Raw genomic sequence first — 20,702 nt, 5'->3', positions numbered from 1 at the left:
GAGGAAATGTTAGTAGCATCAGCATTTTTGAATAAGTGTCTGTATTTTGGTGTATATACATTACACACACACACTCTCACACATACACACACACACACATTTACCCCTAAAGTGTATTATAATTATTAGGTTTACAATAATCTATGAAAGTGTTAAGGAATTTTCTACATAGCATAAAACATTTTAATTTTGGGCCTATAATATCACATGAAAATATGATAGATTATTAGAAATATCCACAGTTCTTTTTTCATTAGTTTTAGGACTATTATTCCCCTGATTCACTTTAGCTGGTAACTGAAGATGACTCTCTTTCTCAGTAGAGTGTAGAAAGGACCTTCCCTCCTCAACTGGCTCGTTAGACTAAGGTATCCTCCTACTTCCCTGACTCACAGGATGTTTTTTCCTCTTTTTCCTGTTGAATTATAAGATATTTTATGGGTGTATTTAAGGGTCTCTTTCTCCTTTACAGTTATTTTAAATTATAAAATTTTTAAATCACCAGTGAGCTATTTCCAAAATATTGTCAAATAAATGCCTCCCAACGTGAGAAACAATGTATTCAGTTATATAAAATGTTAACTGTTTTAGTTGAGATCAAGGCAAGGATGTGCGAAAACAGACCATTTTGATTATGAAGTTTCTAGAACTGAACATTTAGAGAGCAATGTCCTTCCTTCGGTAGTTTCTATTGATGATGGGGAAAATCAAAATCTTCATCATCCACCTCTGCTTTGCCTACCCTCTATTTATCTTAAACGAACCATTAGATGACTCTCGAGGGACCGAACCGTTAAGTGAGCTGACGCAGGAGAGGAAAGCACAAATGCTTACTTAGCAATGAAGAACTTCTCCCATATGCTTTAATTAGCAATGGCAGGCTAATATTTTAAGTCAGTGTTTGTGGTCTTTGCTCTAAATAGGTTTTAAAAACCATTTATGTCTTTCGTTGTAATACCACATTGTAACTAGAGGAGTGCGTTAGTTTCACTAATAATCAATCATTGTCTTCTTATTGTTCCAAAAAAAAAAGTATGTCAAAGTTTAAGTCCATAATTTGAAAAAAAATTTAGTTTCATCTCAACTGGTTATTTATCATATGATGTTATTGACTTAATAAAGGAAATTCCTGTAGTGTTGCCCTGGTCAAAAAAAAATAGATCTTTTTACATAGCAATATACAAAAGCAGCAACCAGGTAGAGCTCCTGTTTTCTGACTGATACTTACAAATAGAGAAAGGAATGCATTGATGGCTTTTGAATCTCTCGGTAATTCAAATTACAAAGCTTGACATATTTCTATTTTGAGGATAGCTCAAATATAAGCTGCTATTTATTTCCGATTTTGGTACACTAGAATCCAATTCTAATCCCCTTTTAAGATGAAATAATTGGTTAAGAGCACTGGCTGCTCTTCCAGCAGACCCCAGTTCTTCCAGCACCCATGTGGCAGCCCACAACTGTCTGTCATTCCTGTTATAGGGGATCCGACACCCTCACACAGACATATATGCAAATAAAACACCAATGCACATGAAATAAAAAATAAATTTTTTTTTAAAAGATGAAACAGCTTTAATTTTGTGTTATAAGTATGTTTTGTGATATAGGTACTCCTTAATCAAAATTAACACTTAATTTTGGTATTATCAAGTCCATCTTAAAGTGTTGGCTCTTTTGGCCTTTTACCATGTGTAGAGACAACATGGGGGGAGTGGCAGTGAAGTCGGTAGTGGCAGATAGCCATAGAGACTACAATTGCAATGACGATGGTGAAATTTAGAGATTTCTTGTGAGTATGATATTTCTGTCCAGATGAGAAAAAAATGAAGATATCCACCTTGAGTTACTTTCAGTTTCACTCATTTCCAAAATCTAAATACTAAGATTAAATCTTGCACTTTTATGTTTGTAACAAGAAGTGTAAAATAGAACTCTAACCAGTATGAAAACTTCTATGAACTATCAAATGAAATTTGATATTTGACATTTTGGTTTCAGACAAATCTATAAACTACAACCTTTGGGTTTACATAAAATATCAAGCTTAGAATATGACTTGGCATCATCCTCTCATGTCCCCTTCTGTGTAAACATTTACTTTGGAGTTGTTTTTTTTTTTTTTAACTTTGGAGCAGGGGTTTTGCAAGATTGGTTTCATTCTGATCACAGGGCTCTTTGATTAAGAAATATATTTTTAGCACTTATTCCCTTAAACATGTGTTCATGTATACTAATCTAAAATATTTTATGCCGTGGAGATGGGGCAATTGTAAAAGCTCAAAGGAGTGGGCACCTCTGCAGGGAGGGAGAATAGTAAATAAATATGGGGATTAAAACAAAGTTTGATAGTATTCCGTGTAACAATCCCCAGATACATCTGAAATATAGATGTCCACGCAGATTCAGAGAGGTAGATTAATATAAAGCCTCTTGGAGTTTTGTTGTCTGCCCTCTTGATCTGTAAGAAGCTCTAGCTCCTCTTTTGATGCTTAGGATATCTTCCTAAGTCCTGAGTCCGATTGCTCAAGTAAAGTTTACAATTAGTCTAAATGATTTTATGCATTTAAATTTCAGATAACTTTTCCCAATCTAGATATCCTCTAAGCACCTTCCATCTATGTCTGTGCTACAGCCTGAATTATATTATCACCTCCCCTTCCCTGCATTTCTCTGTTGTTGTATTTTCATGTGTTTTTGTTTTCTTTGTTTGTTTTACATCTTAATTCCTCCTCATTTATAAGTTGGCTTCCAGTGAACAGACCTGTCTTCCTGTATTTAATGCTCTGCCCAGCATAGAGAAAGAAGACCTACAGGGAACTGCCCAAGAGTGGCTATCCCTGACAGACTGGTGTCCGCCAGCAAACCCATTGGCTCCAACACCATCCTCTGTCCTCGACAACTTCTTGGTTGAATTAGCGAAGTTTAGCGCTTTAACCTTATCATCTGACCAGGCCAAACCGAACATTCCAGACCAGGTCATCCTTGAAATTAAGGAGGAGCCCTCTAACCTCCCCCTCTCACTACCTCCAGCATCTCTACCAGTCAAATCACCTCACTGTCTCTCACCTTCTCCTCGCTCGAGTATCACGTCAGCTGGGGCCCAGCCTGATGACACAGTGTCTCTTCAGGATTCCAGGATGGACACACAAAGCAAATTCATAGATTTGAATAAAAAGAGAAGGAGCATTTCAGACCCTGCCAAAATTCTTGAAGTCCTAGGTGATAAATTTGTGGCCTCTGCATGCAGCAATGTGGGTGCCTTGGCTATAACTCTTCCTGTCATTGGAGAGGAGGATGAGGACATCTGGGAGGGGCTCGCATACCAGAGAAGGCTGCCGGGAGCCCAAGAGCAAGCTATCATGTGGTATGACCACAACAATGCAGAGGAGACACCGCAACTGCACATCAAGGAGGAAGAAGAAGAGGAAGACCCTGACTGCTTAAAATATTCAGTAGGCATTTGCACACACCCTAGGACCCCCAAAGAAGACTTCAAGGCAGCAAAAACCAGTAGTGAGGTATTTAATTTGGCCTATTAACTGGGACTAACCAGTTTTACAATAAGCCAGAGAGTTAATGACATTACTAAATATTTACTTCTGACACTGCCTTAGCAGGCTTCTTCATGAGGAATAGAAGCATTGGAAACTCCAGGGTGGAAGGAATCTGTTGCAAACACGACATAGTTTATTAGAATGGTGGGGATTTGTATGGTACAATTCCACTGTCCCGTTATTCCTTTGTCACTATAAATTTAACTTTTATATAGTGAAGCCTATCATTTTCTAGTATTCTAATATTAATAACGATAGCTAACCATTAACTTTTAGTGTCAGGTGCTATTCTTAGAACCTAACATCTTTAGTTTTCAAAACCCAGAAGTATGGTTATCCCCACTTTATAGATGAGAAAGCTGACAGACAGGTTTGTCCAGTGATCTGCCTGCCTATTTCAGATAGTATCCTAGAAATAGCGCTCATCCTACTAAGGTGAACTCAGCAAACAGCTCGTACTATGATTAAAGAGGTTCCAACTCCCTAGCTGTGTGACTATTTACCTTACTTTAACCAACTTGAAGGGCAAGTTAGGTGTCATTGCAAAGTCTTAGGAGCTTTACTGCCATCATGTTGAAGGGGGAAGAAAGGCCTCTCAGACAAGACTAATAGAACACTTATCTACAACCACCCACAGTACCCAAATCATACCCACTGAGATTCGGAAATTAAAATTCCACAAGCTAAGTCAGTACTTTCAAAGCAAGAATACACTAATACCATTTTCCCCGAGATATTTTTATGACTTTTCCAGCTATTAGACGAGAAAGGTACTCTCTGAGGACCAGGTCTCTTCATCTGAGCACAGTCATAATCACATCTTGTCTTTCCTCAACATTTAAGCCACCTCCATTTGCTTCGGGAGTTGGAACTGCCACGCCTTTCCCCAGCTGTCTGTCTCCCTCCCCTCCATGTCACTCTTCTCTGGCCTCTGTCTCTGACCTGGCCTGTGAGGGCTTTCAGCCCACCCAGGCCACCTCACCTCCTCTCCTTCCCAAATACCCTCATCAACAGGAGATAAGTTCACCAGAACCAAAGGTAACTGCATCTTGAGTGTGGTTCAATTTATTGCATGCCTTTCCATGATGTTCAGTAGGTGTCTGCCTTTAGATTCATGATGTCTTATAAGGTCTAAAAAGTTATGCAAATTGTGACTGCTAACTTTTAACATCATCAGCATGGCCTCCATCCCATAATTTGAGAGACAAATCCGCATAGCAACTACACCCGTACTGAGAAGGAAACCCTAAAACTTAATTCTTAATCAAAGGTAACCATGAGATTCTGTGTCAAGCTTCGAGTCAGCTTGGGGGTCATCACATTCCGAGGCATAGGCTCAGTACTTATCAACTCTGGTCACTTCTCAGTAGACCGGATGCTTCTCATCATTTCACCCATCAGCATATTCAGAGTGTCCATGAACAGGGTGATCCTCGACATTACTTGTCTGAACCCCTGCTCTTCCACAGGATACACCAAGGATGATTCCTTGGTGCGGACCACAAAGCATCTATTCTAATGCACAGTCCCACGGGCCAGCTAGTACTTAACTATCCCTAGGGTACCACTTTGAAATGAGTGATTGGTCTTAGAAAGTGATGCTAACAAGCCAAGATTAAATCAATCTTGCACAGAAAAGTTTTGATTCTAGAGTAAGAGGGAACCCAAAGTCTTTCCTGTTAGACTTCAAACAACAGCTCATCCTCAGACTTCATCCTTTGAAAGGGACACAAGGGCCTCTGTAGATAAGGGGTTAAAGCTCGGATATAACCACATTTCAGTAGCAGTGAGCACCAGTCCCATCTCCATCATCCTCACTAGTCTTCAGAATCCCCAGCACCATCCAACGACACAGCCCATCTATAATATCATCCTAGGTATGAAAAGAGATCTTAGGAGGAAAGAATAGCATACCTTAAGGACCAATTCTCTCCATGCTGAGTTTTCATCTTAGCAAAGGAAGCATAATTAAAACCTTTTAAGAACTATAATGCTACTTTAGATCATGTCTAAGGTAAGAAGTATCCTTTACCCTTCTCTCTGTGGCTCAATCAGCCCATGAGAAAGTACTTCTAGAGCAGCGGTTCTTAACCTTCCTAATGCTGTGTCCCTTTAATACAGTTCCTCATGTTGTGCTGATCCCCAGTCATAAAATGATTTTTGTTGATACTTCATAGCTGTAATTTTGCTACTGTTATGGATCATAGTGTAAATATCTAATATGTATCTAATATATGGGAGTCCAAAGGGGTCGTGACCAGAATCTCATGTTTCCAACTTAGAGAGATGTTGAACTCATCATTATAGTAACAAGGGAAAAACTGAAATATAAAAGGGTTTTTCTCTATCATAGGAGCCAAGATCATTTTATATAGTCTTTTGGGATCAATGTGTCTAGAAAAATATGAGCGACTAGAAGTATTCACAATAACATTGTTTTAAAAGAATATTTTAATATCTACATGAAATGACTAATTTCAGGAAAACTAACTTTGTTTCTTGTATCTAGCTCATATTTAGGAACAAATGTTGAACATTAATCCCTCACTGAGTTTTCTAAGCCTTGTGAATCTATCTCATACTCAGAAGAAGAACATAAGCTGACTGAACATATCTACTGCAGCAGTAAATATGAAAACAAACTGATTTAGTCTCAGATCTCATATTCATCACAAGGAAAGAAGGCATTGACACAAAAGAAAAATAATATTTTAACACAGTATAACTAAAATCATTATAGTAACATTTTTATTAACCCATATCAACTATTCTTTAACTCACATGAATGAGAGAAATTGAGAGAGAGAGGAAGAGGGAGACAGAGAGAGAGAGAGAGCAAATCCCATGCTACCATGGTGATTCCACAGGTATTAGAAACCAGGACAGTTTCAAAATTTGCTGTTTCCTCTTTTAGAAATGTCACCTGAGCACAGCTAGGTACAAGGAAGGTTAGGAACGGTGGTCTGCTCTCAACGACCATGTGCATGAGTGAAGACATGAACAGAAATGGAGACTGGGGAGCAGCAATACCTTCTTCCACAGCCTTAGATGACCATGGCAGCCATACGCCCTCCCAAGAGACTGCAGAGTGTGCCCACTACTGACCATGAAATTTAGTCTAAGCGAGAGCCCAATCTTTTACTTGAAAGTATTCTTAGTCTTACTAACATTCTCTTAAGTCTAGTCAAAAATCTAGACCCTCCGTTGCTAGGACTGCCCTGGAAAGAAAAATTAAGCCAACTCATGTAAAGATTCGCCTGTTCACTGTCATAGTGAAGATCTTGCTCTGAGACAACACCAAAAGAAGCTGGAGTCAGGCAATAACCCAGTATTTGACTATATTTCACTACCTCCCATCTCCCACCCCCAACTCCTCCCAAATACCACTTTCTTTTTAAAAAAATATTTATTTCTTTGTTATGTATACAATATTCTGTCTGTGTGTATGCCTGCAGGCCAGAAGAGGGCACCAGACATCATTACAGATGGTTGGGAACCACCATGTGGTTGCTGGGAATTGAACTCAGAACCTTTGGAAGAGCAGGCAATGCTCTTAACCACTGATCCATCTCTCCAGTCCCCGCCAAATATCACTTTCTTCATAGGAACTTTGATAGAACATTTTTTGCCTCTTAAAAGCCTAATGATTTCCATAAAACTTGATAGGCATTAGGTCAAATTGTCTCTTATCTCGCCTTGTTTGTTACGGCTTGCCACTTAGTAAATGCAAAGAAAACAGACGGGCTGAGGAGCGTTTTGGATGCGGTTATTAAGTATTCTCTTAATAAGGAGGTAATATTTCCGATGTGTGTTCTGAGACACCTACATTACATTCAAACACGTTCTCCTGCCAGCTTCCCCTCCACATCTTTTCCTCACTGGGAGTCTCCTAGCAGAGTAGCAGCTGAGCCCTGAGGATGGAAGCTCTATGGAGCCATTGCGCAGACTGTTCACCCTTCCTGCTCGGCTAGTATTCATGAGCTTGGCATGCTGTGTGTGCATGGAAAACAGCCAACCAAGAAGGTTCCTCCCGCAGGCCACATCCTGAAGATGAGAACTAACCCACTTCTTATGGCTTTTCTAGGCTGATTTAAAAAGCAAGACATTTGTCCTGGGTAAGCCGCCTCGTAGCCCAGTGATGTCTAAGAGGTCCTGCAGTTCACCCGTCAGCAGCTCCCACAGGGTAGGGTCGGATACCCCCAACCTGCGGCAGCCATCCTGGCTGTCCTGGCCCTTCCTTAGGTGACTTTACTGTGACCGGGCAGTAAAGTAAGGCTGGGGAGGAGTCCCGTGAGATGTCATAACCAGCAGTTGAGGGGCTATGGGTCGTGCGCTCCCCTGTGGTACATGTCAAGTTTCTCAAACCGAAAATGGCACTCTCAAATGCTTCGCCACACAAACAAGGGCGCAGCTTGTATTGTTTCCTACATCTGTCTCCTTTCCGTACTCAGTTGCTCTCTGCCAGTCTTTGCTTTTAGTGCAGAGAACTAAAGCGTTGCCTGTTGTCCACTGAGCTCACCTGCTCCCGGCCATGTTAGCTCCAGTGTGTCTCGGTTGCCATGAATTTCTTTTAAACTGTCAGCCATTCCCAAATATTCTGTTGCCCGGGAGATGCAGGCCACATTCTGGCCACACCGCTCCCTGTAATGCTGTTCTCTAGAGCCTGCCTGCTCCAAATTCCCTCGCAACTTTGATTGAACTTTGAGGTCAGTTGCCTCCCGTTTAACTATTCAGTTCTGTGATATCTGCAGAACTTGAGAACAGATAGATTCTAAATGGCACCCCGAGTTCTGGGGGAAGGCAGCCAAGGAATTTGGGGATTTCCACAGATGCATACCTCAGGGTTCCTTTCTCCAAGTCAAAGTTAATGAGCCCTAATTTAGCTTTGGCTGGCCTGCCACACACCTCTGCTCTGCACTTCAAGTTCTCTGGGCTGAATTTTTAGCGTTCCTTTATCCATTACATAAATACACATAGTGTTTTATACGTAGGTCTTCTGTACCTGTTGCTTTGCATATTGTGGGAGGGAACTTGTGTTGCTATAGGGAGAGGGAAATGCCAGTTTGTTGTAGAGAACCTTAAGTCTACACTGAACACCCTTCCAGAACTAATACATAAACTTGGGGATGAAGGGGAGAGAGGGAACAGACAGGGACAAAGAGTTTGTTTTACAAAAATTGATGGATTTCATCCATAAATTCCCATGAATAAGTTGACATGCTTTGCGTCACCCTGAAGTTCTGTTTGTTTTTTTTTTAAACATGTTCCCATCTGATAAATTTGTGGAAGGGGGGGGTTGTTTGTTTTTTCAAGACAGGGTTTCTCTGTAGCTTTGAAGCCTGTCCTGGAACTAGCTCTTGTAGACCGAGGAAAGATAATCATAGTATATTCTTGCTCAAAATCTCCTGTATGTTAATGGCGACTGTTAACTTGGACGCTGCCTTCTTAAACCCACAGTCTGGGTAAGCCTCTCCAAACTCTGAAAGTGTATATTGTTCTATATTTACCTCAGATGTGCCTGAAGTTACAGAAACACCTGAGCCGTTAAAATAGAAATGGACACTAGCCTAAAACATTGGCGGCTAGCAAGTCATTTCTTCTAGAGAATTGAGAATGCTGGAAAGGGAACAGCATGGTAGGAAAAACAGATCATTGTCTACTTCAAGTTACCCTGTGGGCTTCAGAAAATCTTTTCACAATTAATCAGCAAGCCAAAGGCAAAAACAACTTTTAACGTGTAACTACCACTGCTTACCATTAGGGGGCAATAGAGTGCAGACTCAGTAGCAAAGATAGCATGAGGAAGCACTTTGCTTGAATGCCCACAGGAATCACACACCTCCATACTAAAGACAAAATACAGATGCCGACTTTAACCACATTAGTCCATTTAGTCTGTCATAATACCTCATTCGACGCGGGGCTAATTAATATTGTCCTTCCATCCCTTTTTCGTCATGAATTTGCCATAGCAAACCCTCCAACGTCTTTTGGGTTAGGGTTTAACCAATGCACAGAGTGAGGTTGAGTTGTCGCCACTGTGGGTTTTCACATGACTAAGATACATAATATTTAGCTTATTTTCTGACTTCTCAGTGCATAAGATTGAGGAGAGGAATCTTTACATGGCAAAGGAAAGCTATCAGGTGAGAGATCTGTTGCTTTCTGGGCTCCGTGTGGGGGCAGGATTCATCTTCATTGTGTCTTACTGGTTGAAGGATGAGGAATCTGAGCTGAATGTCCTAAGTCGATAGCAGACAGTGCCCCCAAACAGCAACAAGTACATATTCATGAATGACCATTAACACACTGTTCCTCTAGCGGCAGAGACCTTGTAAAAGACATGAACTCAATTCTGGAATTACACAACTCTCCTAAGAAACAGGCCTCTAGTTATCAGCTCATCCAGGGATGGTTTCTATTAAAGAAGAGCTTTTAAATGTTTTCAAAACATTTTATGAGACATACACCGTCTCTGTGATAAAAATCAAGGATTATAAACTGGATACTCTGGGGAAACTGATGATTCTGGGGGGGCAAGATTGGGAAGATGTGAAGCAAGGGGAAATGCACGTTCTGAAAGATGATTAAGAGCTAGGAATTTGCTGGCTCACACCCCCAGGAATTAAGTGACCCCTGGCCACACTCGGAGCTACACCCAGCTTTCCTAACTGCCAAAGAGATGACTTATTTAAATATTTTGGAGGCTGGAGACTCAAAGGTACTGAGCAGGTACAGTTCCAATGATAATGCCAAATAATGGACGATAACCTTCACATGTAGATTAAGTTAACTAACAGGTTGATTGAAAGTGGTATTCAATTTTTAACTTAACAGGGAGTTAGAATGGAGCTGGAAATGTAACACATACATATAGATGACTTACACTTGATTCTTCATATATTTAAATTGATTAATGATTTCTTTAATTAAAAATCTAAAAAAATGTTTAGAAGACAGTTTGGTCTTCATTATTATTTTTTTTAGACAGGCATTTTCTATGTAACCTTTGTGGGCTGGACTTGAACTCACTAGGATCTGTACTGTCTCTAGAGTACTGAGATTAAAAGCGTGGTAATGCACCCAGCGTAGTCTTCATTATCCTTAAAAATAATATAATTTATACTTTTAATATTTTATATTTATAATATCACTTTACAATTTTAAATCCTGTTAGGAATTTTATACCTATTTATAGGAGTAAATCATTCATGCCGTCAGTAATTCTCATCCACTCTTTAGGTTTAGATTTATGTATTCTATGCTCAGTTGAAAAGAAACTCTCTAGGGATGCTATTAATGAATGCTACCAATTAATAGACTTAAAGCTTCAAGTTTTCTCAGTGAAAATACTTAATCTGCACTAAATAGACAACATTGATTGGAAGATGGGAGATAAATTTAGGAAGGGGCCTGATCAACAGACTCATACTGAAGGGATCTCCAGGGCTCCCTACCCATCCCTGGACCAGAAGTTTCTATGGACAATTTCAGGGGAAATCTTTCTAGGTTATGATAATCAGTAATAACTATGCATATCCAAGCTCTGGTCCTGCTGTCTGGAGACACAGCTATAATAACAACCAAATTCTGTTATTGTCAGACTTGTTATCTCAGCAGGCAGCTATCATTTAGCAGAAAATGTTTGGAACGTAGCGGGTCCAATGCATCTATTTCCAGAAAACATGACCTGCAGACGATCAATGTAAATCGCACTAAGTTTCCGTATCCAACAAATGTGCTAAGTTTCATTCTCTGAAGTGTTTGTGTGGCTATACAGGATGCTGAGGCTCGTCATTTCCAATATTATAAGTATCTATTACAGATACTGGTCTTGATGCTTAGTTTAAAAAGAAAGGAAACTCTTTTGAGAGTTCAGTGCACTGGGGATTTCTACCAATATTTCTCTTCTAAGGTAAAGCATTATATGTTACCTGGATATTGTCTGTTGCATTATTCTGGAAGTTCTCTGTCTTCCCTTTTGAAAAACTGCATGTGCTTCCCTGCCCCGACCCTGACCCCGTTGAGAGCAGAGAATTGAACCTCAAATGCAGCATGGGATGTCTGGCTGTTGACTTTCTCCCATCTGTTCCTTTGTGGCAATGTCGTCTGCCAAGGAAAAGCTCGGAGCGAATGTGGGTTTTGCTAGCTGTGTCTTCCTTCTGCTTGTTTGAGAGAGCGCTAGAGAGTGAGGTTGAATGAAGGGGTCCAGCCTCCCTGCTCCTGTGATTTGATGTCTTTGTTCTTGCCATATTCCTGACCTTGGAAAAATCAATGGGACTCAATTTTCCCTTAAAGCTTGGAGAGACCAGATTGTGGATGTGTTCCAAAGTTTAGACCTTGGGTATTCTAATTGAAAGCACCCTTCAAAATTAACTATTAAGCACACCGAAACCCTTAATTTGGTGGATTGTTTTTCCTTCCTCTTGGTTTTTTACAACAGGAAATATTAAATGTCAAGACAGTTGCCATGCTATTACCCAAATTACCTGTTAGTGATACCTGTTCAAACCCTGATGACACTGAAAATTGTTTCCTTTCAGCCACATCGTTCTGTGTTCACTCATGACAACATTCAAGGTCAGGGGGAACCGTAAGTATTCTTCCTGCCTTCTAAATCAAAGACTAACCCTGGCCCACGAGATGGATGACAGGTGTACAGACAGAGTATAGACTCTGTAAGTGAAAGGGGTAGAACCATGAGATGTCCAGAACAAGAGACATTGTTCTGCTTTATCAATGAGATCGGGCTAATCCTTGAATGAAAGCAAGAGCTGGAGAGATGGCTCAGTGGTTAAGAGCACTGGCTGCTCTTCCAGGGGACCTATGTTCAATTCTTGGCAACCACATGGGGGCTCACAAACACCTGTAACTCAAGTTGCAGGGGATCAAACAGCTTCTCTTAGCCTCCATGAGTATCAGGAAGTCACAGGGTACAACTTATACATGCAAGCAAAACACTTATATACATAAAATTAATAAATAACAGAGAAATCTTCCAGCGTTGTGATGACTTCTACAATCTACCAATCCATCTCTTCCTTACTTGATGTATAACTGGTAACCATAGCTTTAAAGACAGACAAAACCATGCCCTAACATTGGTTTTCCACCTATTTGAATACTTCAAAAGTATACCTAAGCTCTGCCTCAGTAGTATAGTGTTGGTGAAGGTTTCTGTCCTGCTCAGTTTCGTAATAAACACTTAGAAACTATATTATTTGCAATAGTGTTTGGCCAATAGCTTAAGCATATTTCTGGCTAACTATTATATCCTAAACTAACCCATCACCATTGATCTGTGCATCACCACGAGGTCATGGCCTACTGACAAAGTTTTACCAGGCTCCAGTGGAGGCATCTGTTCCCAGTGATGGCTACAAGGCTTCTCCCTAACTCCGCCATCTTTCTCCCAGCATTCAGTTTAGTTTTCTTGCCTAGCTCTATTCTGCCCTGTCTATAGGCCCAAAGCAACTTTTTATTAACCAATGGTATTCATAGCATACAGAGGGGAATCCTACATCACCTCCCCTTTTCTGTCTAAATAAAAACATAGCAAGATTACATACAACAAAATAGGTATCAAGCAGGAATTACAGTTACAATATTTATATCTGCTTTATCTTTTATCATAAATAAAACTATAACTACCTATTCTTCAACTCCATCAAAGACTCCAGAAGGATAAAACATAACCTAAGTAAACAGGAAGTACATTGGAAACAACTTCTAAAACTCTAGAATTGACAAAGACATCTTCCTGCCTAGACAGTCACCCAAAGTTCTTCTGTAATGTTGCGGGCACCCATCTTCAGCCTTCTGGCCCATAGTATCCAGCATATTTTTCCATGAAGCAGGAAATTTCTATATTAGCAGTTTGTCAGTCACTTTCTTCTGTGCCCTGCAGAATGTCTGGAAAACTCTTTCATGAAGCAGGAACCCTGAAGGATTGTTTCACCTTCTTTAGGCAGCTTCTGCAGTCATTTTTCTGTGGGTCCTGCATGTCCAGTTTGTACAGCATAACATCAAACAGTCCAGGCAAGAGCAGTTTCTTGCCCAAATGGCTAACAAACTCCATGAGGAACCTCTTCAGTGCCCATCATCCTCTTGAAGTAGATTGGTGCTGCCAGGAACAGATGTGTCTCATTCTTATGAAAATTCCTACATTATTAAAACACTTTAAATGCCATATTCTGTAGTCTTTGAAAGATTTGAAGAATATCTATCCATCTGAAATACATCTCTCTGTACATCTAGAAAACCTAACTAACATGACTACAAGCTTGACTATTATAGATGACTATCTATTAACCTGTATTTTTAAATGAACTGTACAATCACAGTACCTTAATCAAGAACAGAAATATACATATAACAGGATTGACTTAAAATTTGTATCAATAGACCAAGATCCATACCAATGCAAATTCTTCATATCTCTATCAGTATAATTCCAAAATTATAACCCACGCTTCAGAATGTCTTTTGAAAATAGCAGTATTAAAGCACTTGCTACTGTTCAGACACATGATGTCATTTCCACCACACCAAGACCATGCCCTTTCAAAGGTTCCTTCCTGGCACATATGTGAAATCAACCTGCAAGAATCACGCATCGCTTTTAAGAGCCCCATTTGTCTTTCTCTGGCCCAGTTTACAATGGTTACTCTGGGGATATCCACTTCCTATTGGCTCCTGCCTCAGCCTCTCCTTGTGCACCTGAGCCTTCTGACCCAGCTCTGCTCACTTGGTGAGAGACATGCTGACCGAAGGCTCTTTGTGGGCAGGCCCTGGCGTGGGACTGGTGTTTTCTGCACCAAGAGTCCCTCCTTATTCTTCATGGTTAGAAACAGGTTCTTCAGAACATATCTCTCTCTCTCTGAAAGTGCCTCTCACAGTGTGGCCAGGAAGGCATGCCTCTGAAGACATCTTTGTCCCAAACAGACTAGGTTAGAAGTAATAGTCACTGAAACACTTCACCAAATTGGAAGACTTTAAGAGTGACTTGTAATGGTGTCTCTGTTGCTCTTTTACGTGTGCAAACAGTGATAGGATCACATCACAAAAAATACTCTCCAGAGCCGTCTAGGGCGATGGCATCGCTGCTGTGTTCTGTTAAACAGCATTTGAGGCCTAGGAACAAGTTGTGCTCCTGTACTTTGTTATGTCACATGCAGCTGGGCTCATTGGGCTATCCCAATATCACAGAGCCCACAGGCAGGAAGAATAATACACTTCCAAGCCTTGCTTTCGATGTCATTCTTTATCAAATCTATGTTTCATTGCTGCCTTGATTGGAGGGATTGTGGAAAGTTAGCTAATTGCATATATTTATAAAAATACTTTGGGAAGCAAAAGTAGAAACCTATGCCACATTACTACAGTTCAGTTTTGGGACAATAGAAGTTTAAGGACAATAGGTTATAGTTTGGAGTTTGGCTCAGCACTTTTAAGTGACAAATTTATTTTTGAGGCAATCCTGACCCCATTATTACCAACATATTTCAGAGCAGCATTTTTAAAAAAATTCTAATTGGGCTGCATTTCCTGTCATGCAACACTGATTTTGAAAACCAGCAGAGGTAGAAGGATTTCCAGGAAGGTTTGTTTTTTATTTCCATAAAAACAGTTTGGGTTTTTTTTTTTTTTGATCTAATTAAACCGCTATGGTAAATGAATTCTGACAAGCATACTTGGCTTGCATTATATAAAAATGAGCTGGGAGTCCACGCCAATTCTAGTTTGTTAGCTCTGGGGACCCTCAGAGTCTTCAAGTGGCTGGAGTTTGTGGCCTTAAGTAGGCCTGTCAGTGGTTGGAGATAGGCCTCAGTAAGTTGGAGAGGCTGAGAAGCTCAGAAAGAACCCACTTTCCCAAAGGGCCTGCGCAGACTACATCCATCATCACAACAGCCAGGGATGACCGTGTCCCTCAAGCTCAAGAATGGACAAGGGGCCTTGCTGAAATCCCCTTCCTTCTGAACATCCAAAATTCCATCATTCTCTTCCCAACCGCCTCAGACGCTAAACAACACATGAACGACAAAATGGTTTTCCTCTTCTCCTAGGGCTGGCCCCAGGCAAACATCCTAGGGAGGTGGCCCCTGCCAGGCTTTCTTGCCACATCTAGGGTCTGCCTCTATTTCTCTCTGTGACCAGAAGCTGAAGTTTTTTCCCAACAAAAAACCTCAGAGAACTGCAAAGGGCGCAAAGAATAAAAATGGCTAAAATTGCTTACAAGATGGGAACATTATTAACTAGGGAAGAAATCTCTAATGTGGGGATTTCAGGTTTGGGTACCACAGGCTGGGGAAGGTAATGGTTTTTACAGAAAGGCAAAGCTCTTTCCTACAACTCCCTGCAGCAGCCAACTTTATCTGTATCCCACGATCAGGAGACACACAGGAGCAGAGAGGGAGCCAGTGAAGTAGGTGCACAATTATAGCACAATGTTTGGATTCAAGCACCAGGTTATTCTGCCAAAATATGATGTTTCTGACTTGATAAAGTAATTAGAAGTAAAGCATTCTTGTTCCAAAGTAGAATTCAGTATCACCTACTTTTTAATGGTTGCCCAAAATAAATCCAAAGTGCCTCAGAATGTTGTTATTGTTTTCTTACATTTGCACAATTTACATTTTTATGTTATAAAAAGCAATGAAAACAAATTTACCAGTCCTCTTAATCCTATGATTATACCAGTGACAGACGAATGATATGAAAATTTCCCATTAACTGCATACCAAATTCTACCCAGCTTTCTTAGCCTGTAAAATGTCAGTCTTTACTTTCCCAAGTGCTGGTCCATTCTAATAGACACAAAATTTAGTAGTCACAAAAGTCAATGTCAAATGGATTCAGTATTCAAACACGTTACAGATCAACGTCACCATCTATCAGAGTTCAGACAAGGAAAACAAAATGGTGGCATTCTGTTCGGAATTCTTTCTCGCATATGGCTGTTTGAAAGGAGAGTCTCTAGCTCAACCAAAGTTTTTCCCATGCACCTTTTTTAAAGAGCGTGATCTATTAGTTGAGCCAAGTCAGGGATGACTGCACATACAGCCTCACCAATGATTCAAGGTCATAGGCAAAATGCACAAAGTCTTCATACTTCACATCCTGATTCATATATTAAACTAATCTTCTTTAAAACACCTGTGATAAGCATATAGTCTTCCATTTATAATAATTCCCGCATCATTTACAAAATGGTGGTGCATGCCTTTAATCCTAGCTCTTGGGAGGCAGAGACAGGCAGATCTCTGGGAGTTCGAGGCCAGCCTGATCTACAGAGTGAGTTCCAAGACAGGCTCCAAAGCTACATAGAAAAGCCTGTCTCAAAATACAAACAAAATAAAATAAAATAAAAAATTTTTTAAAAAGTGTGTGTCGGAAACATTTTTCACAACTCAATTTAGAACCACTTGAGAATTCTTTTTTTGAGCCTTCCTTATTTGTTTCTGGTTATGGCTAGCTAACTCCATGACCCCTCTTAATGGGCTGTACAATACGAATACCATTTATGCCAATATTATTCTATATTGCTATGTAGCACCGAATGACAAAACATATGTCTAGACAATTGAAATGCAGGTCTGGCCTACAAATATTGTGAATATTATAATCTTTTCTGAATATTTTCACAGTACGTTTTGAAGTATGGTTAAAGTGGCCTGATTCCCATGAGACTCTGCATGTCTCTGTTGGCTTTACATGCTTAGCAGAGACTGAACATGCCTAACACTACATATTAGAATGTAGAAATAGACATGTTAGAGCTGAAATAACTGTTACACTAACTTCTATAACTTGATGACAATATGAAATAAACACGCCCATCTGTCCTGTTTAAGGTTTCAGGCTCTGTATAACTATACTCCTAGGAATGAAGACGAGCTGGAGCTCAGAGAGAGCGATGTCGTGGATGTCATGGAGAAGTGTGATGACGGATGGTTTGTGGGTATGTGCTCATTTACTCTAGACACGTCTGACTGTTCCGTCATTTACTCTAGACATGTCTTACTGTTCCGTCATTCACTCTGGACACGTCTGACTGTTCCATCATTTACTCTAGACATGTCTTACTGTTCCGTCATTCACTCTGGACACGTCTGACTGTTCCATCATTCACTCTAGACACGTCTGACTGTTCCGTCATTCACTCCATCATTTATTCTGGACACATCTAACTGTTCTGTCATTCACTCTGGACACGTCTGACTGTTTCGTTGTTTGTTTAAATTTGCTCATTTTGTAGTCCACTGCAAATGTCAGTCTCTCTTTGAATTTGTGGTATATATAGGTGTGCTATACATCCCAAAGTCACTGCATTTTAATAAAGTATAGCATTTACTGCTGTGGAGATATGCGATTTTCTGCTAGTTTAATTTTCAACCCAACTAGGAAAATTTCTTTAAATAGCACCAATTAGCAATGGCTGTGATGTCATAATGACAATTACAGAAACACTAAATGTTCCCATGTGGGAAATATTTTTGCTCTGTTTGGCGGAAAATGTTAGCTGTCAATAGGAGAAATGTTATTGGATGGGGAGTAAGAGGGAAAGGAAGCTGACCCATTTGCTAGGACTGCTATAGCCAGTCCTAAAAGTCTAGGTCCTCCTGAGCTTCAGTTAGTAGAGGCGAGAACTACCTTTGTCGCCGCTGCAAAGGCAAGCCTAGGGTTACCATCTCAGAGACCGGAAGCTCAGCCAGGGAGTACATGCTTACATCTGCCATTGCTCCACTGTCTGGTGCCCAGAACAGAAAGAGAGGTGGAGGAAGCAGAAGAGCAAGGAGATGAGGAGGAGATGACATGAGGTCTTCTAAGAAAATCCTGGTAGACAGAAGTGTCCACCCAGACACAAAGGAAAGGGGCTGGGAGGGCTGGAGAGTCTGGAGAGTTAGGATGACCTGGGTTCCACTCTCAGCACCCATACGGTGGCTATTAGCTGTCCATGACTCCAGTTCCAGGAGCATCTGACACCCATTCTGGCCTCAGTAAGCACTGTGTACATGCGAAGCACAGACAGGCATCCAGGCAAACCACTATACACATAGAATAAAAATGTGGGAATGGAATCTTTCTTTAGACTTGTCCAGCAGCGGTGAGGTAAGGAAAGAACTGAGGTCACGTGGGCAGACACATGCCTTAGATCCTATTATTTCCCTTAATCTCCATATACAAGAAGAGAATATATGATTTTCAGGGGTTGTAGACAAGCCAGTGAATTTAAGAATGTTAATGAGAAATGAAATTTTAGAGGCCCTACCCAACCTTCTATTCTAAAATACAAAAGAACTTATTGTATAGACTTTATAGGCATTATCCAAGAACTGTGGCATCTGAGACAAAAGAGACAATAAGAAAAGCCATATGTGCACTCAACTTAACTGCCCTTGTTAGAAGCCATTCTCAGTGGCTGCACCCCAACCCACATGCCCACGCGAGAATCAGCCAATCTTCTACTTTGAAAAAAAAAATAGTGATTTTTAAATTGCTCAGAAGTCTATATTTTGTTCAGAAGTGTAACTGTGCTTTCTCTGTGAGTGAGGTAGCACTAAGCATGAGATTGTAACACTTGTGACAATGGCAATGTCCATGTGGTGGCCGTGTGGCACTGCAGAGGAAGCCTCCTGTTCCTCTGTGTGTGCATCCGGTACTCGCATCTCGTCCACTGTAAGTCTCACCGTTACCTCTTAGTCCTTGTATGGCATTGTGGGGACCTGAGTCCCGCCACCCAGCTCCCTGCCCAGTTGTCTTCTCTCTAGACTAGGAGGCTGGGCTTCCTCATGTAGCTCCCTGTGATAGAAATTGACCCCTTAAGCAAATGTAACAATGATGACATCAGGCAAGACAATCAACCTGCCTGCTTTCTCTTTTTCCTATCCTCAAGTGAGTTCTCTATGCTTCTTCCCAAACTATTTAGGGCTTGCTCTCTCAGTGAACCCTTAGAGAAGGCAATTCCTCAAGCAGACCTAGTTAGTACCTGACATCATTGCTGTTACACACCTTTTCATTTGTTGGCTTCTGTTTTCAGGAACTTCGAGAAGAACCAAATTCTTTGGGACTTTTCCCGGAAACTATGTCAAGAGGCTGTGAACCGCCTTCTTCCTCATTTACTCTGCATTTCAGTCACACATCCGCACAACTCACCTGGAACATCCCAGCAGGCCTGCCGCTGTCATGCCTTATGGTTTCCCAAAGGCCATTGCCATCTCCACCTGCCGCCACCAAATCACCAGCAGCAACTACTGCTGTGAGCCTTAGGGAGGCTGGGCGCTTATAGGGAAATGTGGCAAAACTTACACCCGCATCAATGCGGTTTCCTGCTTTCTGCCCTGAACTTTAAAAATCTCTGTGTATGGAATCAGAATGAAAGTCATCATAATTAAAAAGAGTGGAAGAGTTAAGGCAGGAAAAAAAGAGGAGAGGAAGAAAGAAAGAAAGAAAGAAAGAAAGAAAGAAAGAAAGAAAGAAAGAAAGAAAGAAAGAAAGAAAGAAAGGAAGGAAGGAAAGGAAAGAAAGGAAGAAGAAAAAAAGAAAGAAAAGAGACTCTCTAGGAGACTGGCTGGTCTCATCACGGCTGTATTTCCCCTCCCTAGAAGGTGTTCTGTGCTCAGGAACCAGACTGTTTGCTGAAATGCTGTGGTTTGCATTTTAACCCTCAGCTTGGCAGTGTGTTTTCCTTTCACGAGTTTGCCTAGTGCCCTGGTTTACACTGTATAACAACTATACTTCAACTATTGTTTGCCTGCACTTCTTATGTATTGTTTTATGCACAGTGATTTATAAAATCTAGAGCGAGTAGGAAGGTTAACTGGGACGGCTGTGATTTCTGTTGACCGCATCAAGTTCTCACCCAGGAATCTTATCCTGCACATTTTTTGTGTACTTATTAGAAGAGCAAACAGTGAGTGATTAAGAAGCCGTTGGTCACTACCATGACTATCACGAAGGTTTAGACACACTGCGGGACAAATCGTGTTGTAAATTTGCATTGCTGTTTTATATTAAAATGTAATCATCAGCATCATGAACAATGAGCTCTTAGTGTTTTATTTATCTGTTAAAACTTAAAAAGCAGTGTTAGTAAGAGAGGCAAAGAGATGGAAGTAACACCCATAGTGGGTTTCACTGCGTGTA

At 40.7% G+C, this 20,702-nt stretch overlaps 1 protein-coding gene across 30 annotated transcripts in view; it reads left to right on the top strand.

Annotated features, from left to right (window-relative positions):
- Positions 1 to 20,057, top strand: part of Sorbs2 (sorbin and SH3 domain containing 2) — a 190,283-nt gene extending 170,226 nt beyond the window's left edge. For 24 of the 30 annotated variants that reach the window (XM_057752497.1, XM_057752496.1, XM_057752495.1 and 21 more), the window contains 3 exons: positions 12,101 to 12,150; positions 17,411 to 17,517; positions 19,597 to 20,057. In XM_057752497.1, the coding sequence (XP_057608480.1) occupies positions 12,101 to 12,150; positions 17,411 to 17,517; positions 19,597 to 19,658 (219 nt within the window). In that variant the 3' untranslated portion in view covers positions 19,659 to 20,057. Of the gene's footprint in view, positions 1 to 2,744; positions 3,522 to 4,400; positions 4,596 to 7,641; positions 7,741 to 11,382; positions 11,473 to 12,100; positions 12,151 to 17,410; positions 17,518 to 19,596 lie in introns of all 30 variants that reach the window. The other 6 variants (XM_057752488.1, XM_057752506.1, XM_057752512.1 and 3 more) reach the window with 4 other exon arrangements.
- Positions 20,058 to 20,702: the final 645 nt, after the last annotated feature.

The sequence above is a fragment of the Chionomys nivalis genome, chromosome 20 (assembly GCF_950005125.1).
Source record: "Chionomys nivalis chromosome 20, mChiNiv1.1, whole genome shotgun sequence".
Lineage (NCBI taxonomy): Eukaryota > Metazoa > Chordata > Mammalia > Rodentia > Cricetidae > Chionomys > Chionomys nivalis.
Note: the sequence above shows the minus strand (reverse complement) of the source record. Positions and strands in the feature narration are given on the sequence as shown.